At 35.1% G+C, this 12,206-nt stretch overlaps 1 protein-coding gene across 1 annotated transcript; it reads left to right on the top strand.

Moving 5' to 3' along the window:
* The first annotated feature begins 4,760 nt into the window (after positions 1–4,760).
* On the top strand, positions 4,761–6,472 carry LOC140810229 (uncharacterized). Its single transcript, XM_073168102.1, has 2 exons — positions 4,761–5,244; positions 5,415–6,472. Exons 1-2 carry the CDS (start codon positions 4,761–4,763, stop codon positions 6,470–6,472), a joined length of 1,542 nt encoding a protein of 513 aa, XP_073024203.1.
* The last annotated feature ends 5,734 nt before the right edge of the window (positions 6,473–12,206 follow it).

Here is a 12,206-nt window from a genome sequence, read left to right as displayed (position 1 = left end):
TTAAAGTAACACATACATAATTTAACTTTGAACATACCTACATAACCATAGACGTGCCATCGATTTATAAACATTTTCGTAAACGTAATTGCATCATACATAAATAAACATGTATATCATCATCATTTTTCATAGAGATATGTTTCAAAGCAAGTGACCCATAACATAGTATACCTGATCAGACTAAACCACAGTACTGGGCTGGCAGAGATGTCCATGACCACATACATAAGATCCCCGGTCATACTTTACCAGGTGGATTGGTCCCTGGTCATACTTTACCGCTTTCCAATCATGATCAAAACCCGATCATACTTTACCGGGGTGGAGAGGTCCCCAGACATGTTCTCTGGTTTCAAAACTAGTTCATAATTGGTCACAAGACAATTAGCATACCTCAAAAACATAAAATACTTTATGGATGCCTGCTCAAGACAAAAAAATTAATTTTTTTTTTTTCAAAAATCTTGGCGCCTGGGCGGTAAAATCTTACCGCTCGAGTGCCGCCCACTCGGTTGGGATCGAAAATCCTAAAAAAAAACACATTTTACATAGTTCGAGCAGTCAAACGAAAATGATCATAACTCACTTGTTTCTTGTCCGAAAATTACAAATTTACTATCAAATCGAAGATATCAAAAAGTACTACATTTTACATGTTGAATGTTTTTTCCAGAAAACCGACCAAAAATTCGCAAGATTCGAAATGACAGCAGATTCTATTTTTGAGATTTAAAAATTGTTCCAAAATCGTTTCAAACATTTTTGCTCATACTTTTCATAACATAAACGGATTTTTACACACAAAATACATCAAAATATTTACTATGACAAGATCGATGCGAAAAATGAAAGAATATACATTCCTTTGCGTCTAAACGCTCGAAGATAACGAATACCGACGCGGTGGACTGCGGGAGATGACCGGGAAACGATTGCTACACGTTTTCTTGCTCAAAAATGAGTGAAAATCTTTAGAAGTTTGCAAGGGAAAGGGGTTGAGATGGTGGCTGCAAAAATGACTTGAGAACTCTTGCTAGTCTTCAAAATTCTGCAACGTGTGTGTGTATGTTGTGTGTGTGCATGAGTGCGATTTTAGATTAGGTAGATATTTTGCTTAATTAAATAATTAGGGGTTAAAAGTGTTTAATTAAATAATTAGTGATAAAATAACACTATTTTAATTATCTAATCCAACTCAAAGATTTAATAAAAATCATTTTCAAGGTTTAAAAATCCCCACTACTCAACTTAAAAATTTTGAAAGCTTAAAATCTTAAATCATCCAAAAAATCAAATTAGGCTCTAAAATGCTTTAAAATTCGTAAATCATTTAAAATACCAATTTTCTTGACTTGAAATAAAATACCGTATTTTCATAAATCGCCTAAAAATTGTGACACCCTAAAAACAAATATGCATAAATGCATTTTTATTAGTGTAAATTTTACTATTTTCATTTTAAATTTTATCACATTATTTTTCGGTACAAATTTTATTGGTCCAAAGTATCTAGAAATACATTAAAATACATCACAATACACTTAAAAATTCATTAAGTACCATGAGATTCTCATTCCAAAATCAAATACCCAAAATACAATAAAATATAATAAAATATTATAATTAAACTCAACATATATGTCAAGTAATTAATTACAATAATTATTAAGTTCAATTTAAAATAATTAGGTTCAATAATTAGATACACGAATATAATAATATTAAGTTTGGATAAACATAACATTTTTTAAATAAATAAATAAAAATAAAAATAAAAATAATAATAAATTATTAAGGATAAGCTTGGGATTTTACTATAAATACTCTGCACTTTCATTCCACCGAGCATCCGAAAACGAAGAAAGCAACCGAGAGAGAGAGAGAAAAAAGAAGAGGAGAGGAAGAAAAAATATAAAGAAAAAGCTATACCCTTTCCGAAAAATCCCGATAAATCACCAACTATTCACCTCATATCATAAAACAATATAGCGCTGGAGGTGACGTAAGAGGATCGGCTGAAAACAAGGAAATCCAACAAAGATATTCCGCAAATCAGCAACGGTATACCATATTCAAGCTATGTACTTTTCGCTCATTTTTCTTATAGCTACACACCAAACCAGATGTCGGCTTTAATAACAAAGTTGTACCTCTTGTTGCATAGATGAAGTACATACCGCCCGTCGTCCAAAAATATTTCCGGAACTCAGATTTCCGGAATGCCGGAGTACCTCAGTTAGCCATACGACGATATTTAATTCTGGTATTGATCGGCTAGGAATTTGACAAAACTTTCAACGGAAGAATTAAAGATCGTAAAAAGATACACATGCTGGAAAAAAACGGGCCGCGCGTGGCCGCCGGACGGCCAGCCACGCGCCGGCACCGTCGGCGCGTGTAGTACACGCGCCGCCGGAACGGCGATTTTCCGGTGGCCGATCATTGCTGGTGATATTTCCGACTTTTTGGCCAACTTTCGTAATGTTTGGATATACCTTCTAATTAATATGAATTTTGGAAACGTAAGTAAAATCAACCGGGTTAAATTTTGAACAAAAAATAATCTGGAAATGATCAGCTAGTTACTTAAAAACCTCTAACATATAAATATCATTCATAATATATTTTTAGGACTTGCTCCAGGAACTCGGAGTATTAATCAAGTCTAAACTGTAAGTTATCAGGTGAGGAAATTACTATTCATTCTTCTATTAAAGCCTTTGGCATTTGGCCTGGAAATTTCAATAGCATTTATTTAATGTTCAAATATCATCCACAGTTCGTTTCAATTACTGATATATTTTCTTGCATATTTATGAATGGATTGATATACCATTAATGAATGGATTCCTGGACAATGGATTTCGGTCCGGAAATTGAGTCCACTGGACAACGTGGCTTCGGCCAGGAAAATGAGTCCAATGAACAACGGATCAAAAGTCCCGGGTATATGCTTCATCTGAACAACGCGCACCGAATATTTCGGTCCGGAGAATGGTTCACTCGGCTCGTAAAAGTGCTCAATTAGAGCCACCAATGTTAATTTATGGAATTTTCATTTATCTATTATGTCATTGCATATCATTCATATTATCTAAATTGTTATGTCTATTATTTCATGCATAATTATGATGAAGTGTTATTTAAAAGCCATATACTAATCTAAACTCACTAAGTCCTCAAAGACGTAACCCTCTGTTTCTTTTCGTCTATTGTAATTTCCAGACATAGGAACCCCCGAATTGGAACAAGAGGAAAATAATTGAAGCTGAAATAGGAGCATTTGAAAGTTGGGATGATATGTTTATAAATGAATGTTAAACTTCCGCTGTAACATAATTGTACCTATGAATGTTAAACTTCCGCTGTAAAATAATTGTACATATTTGAAATAAGAATGTAAATATTTGTAGATAATCTTTAAATTATAGTAGAAAGTACTTAAATTTTTATCTACAATATCTTTCTAATAATAATATTGATAAAAATAAAAATAGAAGTTCAATAAATAAAGATTGAAAGAAATGTGGCACTTAGTAAGGGAATAATTATGAATTCTTAAACCGGGCGCCACAGAGGTGGTATCAGAGCCTAGGTTTCTTAGAACACTAGAGACAGGAGCCTAAGTTTTATTATAATGTCATACATTAATCTTTATATTTTCCTCATAATTGATATGTCTCTTTTCAGGATGACAGAGTCTAGTGGGATATCAAAGAAAAAACAAACTATAGTCATCAAACAAATGGAGGAAGAAATAGAAAAATTAAGCAAAGAAAACTCAGATTTGAAATGTCTAGTGAATATGTATCGGGAGCATTTTGAAACCTTTGGAACAACTGAAACTTTTCATGGATTCATTGAAGAACGGATGAGGGCTGATAATGTAGCATATCAGGGAGAATTAGGTCATGTACTGTATGAGAGAGACCGCACGCTTATATACTTACTAGACATGCATGATATCTATGACCGAGGTTTGATTAGTTTCTTAAAGGGAGTATCACACCCTTCGATCCACATTGACCACTTAATCATGCATGGGCGTGAACTAGTTTATCAATCTATCCATGGAATGGAACCTGGTGTTATCGGTCCATCTTACACAAATCAGACCACAGCTCCTCCCATCACTAGCACATTTGAAACCGGAGGTAGTAGTATTCCAGAGTATGTACCAGCCCCTTTTGCAGAATATTCTGGAATCATAAATACAACAATAGATCAAGACCCTTTTATGATAAGCGATTATCTGATGCAGTCACCGGAAGTTGAGTTTCTTCCTGACACCATGTGGGGAAACTTTGTATTTGGAGGAGATGAACTTATTCCAATGAATGTCCTACCTGAAAGTGAAAATGAATATGAGCTTAGTTATGAACCGAACCCCGTTGAACCACATACATCACGGCCAAACACGGATCAAAATGTGATCATGGGAACCACAGGAACAAATGAAGACTCAAGCCACACACCCTTTATAGATCTCTCCGACGACGAATGAAGACAATGACTATTTGGCACTAGTATATAACTAGTATTAATAATCATCATCTTTTGTAGGCATGATGATTATCATGGTCATCATTTTTTGTAGGCATGATGACCCAGTTTGCTTGTTTTGTTTGTATTTTGCTTGGGTATTGTAAATATTTGAAACATGTCTTGTTTATAAATAAAACTGACTGTTTACCCTCTGACATAACTATGTATATTCATTACAAGATATGTTCATATTTTATATTTATGTGTTTAGAATGACGTCTTCACAAAATAGTACTCAAGCCAGAATCGGACATGACATCCCCCCTCCAGATGACCCCAACTCGGCTACTGGTGGAAATTCCAGAAACATTCAACACAATCCCTCTCAAGAACAAAACATACAAAATATGTTTGAAATAATGCATCAATTTGTGCAGTTTTGTCAGCAAAATCAACCACGACCTCATGATCAAGCTCAAGAACATCACCTTGAGGCAAATGATCGAGCTCTTGAGAGATTTTTGAGATTCAAACCGCCAAAGTTTGAAGGAAAACCAGATGCTTATCAAGCAGAATCTTGGCTAAGCAAAATCAACAAAATATTCTCTATTCTCAATTATCCTGAAGAACAAAAGGTGAATTTTTCCACTTACTTATTTGAAGAAGCAGCTCATAACAGGTGGCGTACAGTGGAACATAAGTGGACAAAGAATCACACCCTAAAAACGTGGGGAAATTTTCTGCAAGAGTTCGAAGGTAAATATATAACTCAAGTTATATTAAATACCCGAGAACGTGAATTTATGGATTTAGTCCAAGGTGACATGACCGTAGCTCAATATGAGGCAGAATTCCACCGTCTTATACATTATGCACCACATTACATGGAAGATGAGGTAAGAAAAAGGAAAAAAAAATTGTTCAAGGATTAAAACTCGATATTCGTTGGGCAACACTGTCCATAGAAGTTACCAGTTATGTTTCTGCTGTTAATCAAGCCTTACGAGTGGAAGAAGACATCAAGGCACTTCTTAAAAAAGAGGAAGAAGAAAAGAAAATCAGGAAGCCCAACCTTCTTGAGGATAACCGGAAAAGAAAATTTGAAAAGAGAACACAACCAGTCAGGCAAGGAGAAGCTGTCAAAGGAAAAGTTTCAAGAAATAACAATAAAAAGTGTGGATATTGTGGTTTACCAAATCATGAAGAAGAAAAATGCTGGAGAAAAGGTGGGAAATGTCTTATTTGTGGAAGTGAGAAACATCGTATTCAAGATTGTCCAAAAAGAACGCAGAAGACTCAACCCACAACAAAGCCAAAGATACCTGCTCGAGCCTATGCCCTCTTAGGAAACCAAGAGGAAGAAGTTGACCCCACTGCACTTGTAGAAGGTACTGTTACCATATTATCCAGTTCTGCAAAAACTTTATTTGATCCAGGAGCTACTCATTCTTTTATCTCAAAAGTTTTTGTACGTAAATTACCACTGTTATTTGAGCAGCTACCATATAGCTTCGAAATTTGCTCACCTTTAGGGACAACAATGACTACTGACATCATTTACAGAAACTGTCCCTTAAACTTCCAAGAAAAAGAATATCTAGCAGATTTGATTGAATTACCTATCAAGAACTATGATATTATTCTTGGAATGGACTGGTTATTTAGACACCAAGCCCAACTCAATTGCTATACAAAAGAAGTTTATCTTCAAACTTCTCATCCAATCATTTCGAAACCTAACCATACCATGGGAATAGTATCAACAGCAGAAGCTAGGGCTATACTAAAAGACAATGGACAAGGATTTCTAGCTTATTTGATAAATAAGCCAAAAGATCAACTCAAGATCTCAGAAATCTCAGTTGTACAAGAATTCCCAGAGGTTTTTCCTGAAGAGATCAATACTTTACCTCCTCAGAGAGACGTAGAGTTTTCCATTAATCTAATACCTGGAGCACAACCCAGATCTAAAACTCCATACTGAATGGCACCTTCAGAGCTAAAAGAATTAAAACTTCAATTACAAGAGCTCATGGACAAGAAATATTTCCGGCCTAGTACATCTCCTTGGGGCGCTCCTGTATTATTTGTCAAAAAGAAAGATGGAACTCTAAGGATGTGCATTGATTATCGAGAACTTAACAATGTTACCATCAAAAACAAATATCCTCTCCCGCATATCGAAGAATTGTTTGATGTTTTACAAGGGTCTCAAGTATATTCAAAACTTGATTTGCGACAAGGATATTACCAATTGAGAATTAAGGATGATGACATCTCCAAAATGGCTTTTAATACCCGTTATGGACACTATGAGTTTGTGGTAATGCCATTCGGATTAACCAACGCTCCTGCAGCTTTCATGGATATTATGCATCGAATTTTTCAACCATTCTTGGATAAATTCGTTGTCATATTCATAGATGACATTTTGATATTTTCAAGAAGTCATGAGGAACATGCTCAACATTTACGATTGATTCTCTAAACTTTGAAAGAGCATCAATTGTATGCCAAATTCAGTAAGTGTGAATTTTGGCTAGAAAAAGTGTCATTTCTTGGCCACTTTATCTCTAAGAAAGGACTGGAAGTAGATCCTGCAAAAATAGAAGCCATATCTCGTTGGAAACAACCAATCAACATCACATAAATTAGAAGTTTTCTCGGCTTAGCAGGATACTACAGAAGATTCATTAAAGATTTTACGAAAATTGCTGTCCCCCTGCACTGCTAACTCGCAAAGACAACCCTTTCTTGTGGAATGATGAGTGTGAGAAAAGTTTTTGAAAATTAAAAGAAATGCTTACCAGTGCACATGTCTTAGCTTTACCAGAAGGAACAGAAGGATTTGTGGTTTATACAGATGCCTCAAAAGAAGGATTTGGATGTGTATTGATGCAAAACGATAAAGTTATTGCATATGCATCTAGAAAATTAAAGAATCACGAGTTAAATTAGCCCACTCATGATCTAGAATTAGGAGCAATAGTGTTTGCATTAGCAAAATGGAGACACTACTTGTACGGTTCCACTTTTGATATTTATACAAACCACAAAAGCCTGAAGTGTTTATTTACTCAAAAAGAGCTGAACATGAGGCAAAGAAGATGGATTAAATTTTTGGAAGATTACGATTGTTCCATTCTTTATCAATCAGGTAAAGCTAATTTAGTGGCTGATGCTTTAAGTAGAAAGATTAGCATGGCTTGTTTGGTAATGAAAGAAGAAAGAGAATGGGTACACATCCATTCTCGTGGGCACTTGGCTGGATTGAAAATCGAACCTGAATTTCATACCAGAATTAAGAAAAATCAAGAATTGGACTAAGAAGTTTCAAAACTCCGAACTAATACCAATTTCGTCACCAATTCACAAGGAATACTATGCTACCATGACTGTATTTGTGTTCCTAGCTCAATGAAAAAGGAAATAATGGAAAAATCACATCAGTCTCGGATCAGCATTCATCCAGGAGGATCTAAGATGTACCAAGAGATTAAAAAACACTTCTGGTGGAAGGGAATGAAACGAGATATCGCAGATTTCGTTTCACAATGCTTATCATGCCAAATGATAAAGGCTGAACATCAAAGACCAGCAGGTCTTTTGCAACCTCTTCCTATACCAGAATGGAAATGAGATCAAATAACTATGGACTTTGTGACCGGATTACCCCAGCTCCCAGGAGGTTTTAATAGCATATGGGTAATCGTTGATCGTTTGACCAAGTCAGCACATTTCATACCCATAAGTCACAAATATGGGGTGGAAAAACTGGCTGAAATCTATCAGAAGGAAATTATACGATTACATGGTATCCCCACTATCATAGTATCTGATAGAGATCCGAAGTTTACATCAAGATTATGGAAAAAACTTCAGGAATGCCTTGGTACCAAATTAAATTTTAGCACAGCAGCACATCCGCAAACCGATGGTCAGTCTGAACGAACCATTCAAATATTGGAAGACATGCTTCGCGCATGTGTGCTGGATTTTGGGGCAAACTGGGGAAAGCATTTGCCTCTAGTTGAATTTTCATACAACAATAGTTATCAATCCTCAATAAAAATTGCCCCATATGAAGCACTATATGGAAGAAAATGTCGCTCTCCTCTTAACTGGGATAAAGATGAATGGAGAGGCACAAAGAATGGACAAGAACGAGCAATCAAGCCTGACATTATACAAGAAGCTATCGACAAAATACAACTTATCAGGCAACGAATACAAACAACTCAAAGTCGACAGAAGAGTTATGCAGATAAGAGGTGGAAAGATTTGAAATTTGAAGTCGGAGATTACGTATTACTAAAAGTATCACCAAGAAAAGGAATCAAGCGTACTGGAAAGAAGGGAAAGTTGCATCCTCGATTTGTTGGACCCTTTCAAGTGATAGAACGAATAGGCACTGTGGCTTATCGTCTATCTCTACCCAAAAATATCTCTCGTATACATAACGTATTCCACGTATCACAACTAAGGAAATGCAAATTAGACTCAGCCCAATTGATTGACCACCAACAGATAGATCTAGAAGAAAATCTAACATATGAAGAACAACCTGTGAAGATTTTGGACCAAAGAATAAAGGAACTTCGCGGTCGACCAATTCAGTTGATAAAAGTCTTATGGAAAAACCACAACATTGAAGAAGCAACGTGGGAAACAGAGAAAGATATGAGATGTCAATATCCTCATTTATTCCAATAACTCTTAAATCTGGGGACCAGATTTTAAAAAGGAGGGGATATTGTGACACCCTAAAAACAAAGGTGCATAAATGCATTTTTATTAGTGTAAATTTTACTATTTTCATTTTTAAATTTTATCACATTATTTTTCGATACAAATTTTATTGGTCCAAAGTATCTAGAAATACATTAAAATACATCACAATACACTTAAAAATTCATTAAGTACCATGGGATTCTCATTCCAAAATCAAATACCCAAAATACAATAAAATATTATAATTAAACTCCACATATATGTCAAGTAATTAATTACAATAATTATTAAGTTCAATTTAAAATAATTAGGTTCAATAATTAGATACACGAATATAATAATATTAAGTTTGGATAAACATAACATTTTTTAAATAAATAAATAAAAATAAAAATAAAAATAATAATAAATTATTAAGGATAAGCTTGGGATTTTACTATAAATACTCTGCACTTTCATTCCACCGAGCATCCGAAAATGAAGAAAGCAACCGAGAGAGAGAGAGAAAAAAGAAGAGGAGAGGAAGAAAAAATAGAAAGAAAAAGCTATACCCTTTCCGAAAAATCCCGATAAATCACCAACTATTCACCTCATATCATAAAACAATATAGCGCTGGAGGTGACGTAAGAGGATCGGCCGAAAACAAGGAAATCCAACAAAGATATTCCGCAAATCAGCAACGGTATATCGTATTCAAGCTATGTACTTTTCGCTCATTTTTCTTATAGCTACACACCAAACCAGAGGTCGGCTTTAATAAAAAAGTTGTACCTCTTGTTGTATAGATGAAGTACATACCGCCCGTCGTCCAAAAATATTTTCGGAACTGAGATTTCCGGAATGCCGGAGTACCTCAGTTAGCCATACGACGATATTTAATTCTGGTATTGATCGGCTAGAAATTTGACAAAACTTTCAACGGAAGAATTAAAGATCGTAAAAAGATACACATGCTGGAAAAAAAACGGGCCGCGCGTGGCCGCCGGACGGCCAGCCACGCGCCGGCACCGTCGGTGCGTGTAGTACACGCGCCGCCGGAACAGCTATTTTCCGGTGGCCGATAATTGCTGGTGATATTTCCGACTTTTTGGCCAACTTTCGTAATGTTCGGATATACCTTCTAATTAATATGAATTTTGTGAACGTAAGGAAAATCAACCGGGTTAAATTTTGAACATAAAATAATCTGGAAATGATCAGCTAGTTACTTAAAAACCTCTAACATATAAATATTATTCATAATATATTTTTAGGACTTGCTCCAGGAACTCGGAGTATTAATGAAGCCTAAACTGTAAGTTATCAGGTGATGAAATTACTATTCATTCTTCTATTAAAGCCTTTGGCATTTGGCCTGGAAATTTCAATAGCATTTATTTAATGTTCAAATATCATCCACAGTTCATTTCAATTACTGATATATTTTCTTGCATATTTATGAATGGATTGATATACCATTAATGAATGGAGTCATGGCAACGGATTCCGGTCCGGAAATTGAGTCCACTGGACAACGTGGCTTTGGCCTGGAAAATGAGTCCAATGAACAACGGGTCAAAAGTCCCGGGTATATGGTTCATCTGAACAACGCACATCGAATATTTGTGCTCAATTAGAGCCACCAATGTTAATTTATGGAATTTTCATTTATCTATTATTTCATTGCATATCATTCATAATATCTAAATTGTTATGCCTATTATTTCATGCATAATTATGATGAAGTGTTATTTAAAAGCCATATACTAATCTAAACTCACTAAGTCCTCAAAGACTTAACCCTCTGTTTCTTTTCGTCTATTGTAATTTCCAGACACAGGAACCCCTGAATTGGAACAAGAGGATAATAATTGAAGCTGAAATAGAAGCATTTGAAAGATGGGATGATATGTTTATAAATGAATGTTAAACTTCCGCTGTAACATAATTGTACCTATGAATGTTAAACTTCCGCTGTAAAATAATTGTACATATTTGAAATAAGAATGTAAATATTTGTAGATAATCTTTAAATTATAGTAGAAAGTACTTAAATTTTTATCTACAATATCTTTCTAATAATAATATTGATAAAAATAAAAATAGAAGTTCAATAAAGAAAGATTGAAAGAAATGTGGCACTTAGTAAAGGAATAATTATGAATTCCTAAACCGGGCGCCACATAAATCGTCATCGGTCTCTTTTTTCGATTTTGTATCGAATATTCGCCTGAAACATAAAACTCAAGAAAAGATTTTAACGAGCTTCAAATAAACATGTGATAATTTAAAAATAATGCAAATAAAAAACCATACATCGTTAAAAATTATTTTAAAATTAAATAAATGATTTAACAAATTAATAAATGCATGGATTTTACGTGTACTGATTTTGGATTCTACAATTTCTCCCCCACTTAAATAAATTTCGTCCTCGAAATTAAGTTTTACCAAACAACTCCGGATGGCGACTTCGTATATCTGCTTCGGCCTCCCAAGTGGCCTCATCCACTGATTGATTCAGTCACTGGACTTTGACCAACTTGGTCGATTTGTTCCGAAGTCTCTGATCTTGTCTGTCTAGAATTCGGACAAGTCTTTCTTCATATGACAGATCTGGAGCAAGCTGCAAGGGCTCATAACTCAAAACAAGGATTGACCATATACTTCCTCAGCATCGAAATGTGGAACTAAGAAAGTGTTTCAACTCTGTCAAGAATTTCAAATATTCCAATGAATCTCGGACTCAACTTGCCTCTCTTTCCAAACCTGATAACACCCTTCATAGGTGCTATCTTCACGAAAACATGATCTTCTACGGTGAATTCGAGATCCCTTCTCCTTTTGTCAGCATAACTCTTTTGGCGACTTTGGACGGTCTTCATCTTGTCTCGGATCTTGACCACCATGTCTGTAGTCTGCTGAACAATCTCTGGGCCAAGTTATGATCTTTCACCGACTTCATCCCAATGAATCGACGATCTGCACTTCCTTCTATACAGTGCTT

The sequence above is a fragment of the Primulina eburnea genome, chromosome 13, assembly GCF_022965805.1.
Source record: "Primulina eburnea isolate SZY01 chromosome 13, ASM2296580v1, whole genome shotgun sequence".
In the NCBI taxonomy this organism is placed as follows: Eukaryota; Viridiplantae; Streptophyta; class Magnoliopsida; order Lamiales; family Gesneriaceae; genus Primulina; species Primulina eburnea.
This window is presented reverse-complemented; position numbering and strand designations above follow the sequence as displayed.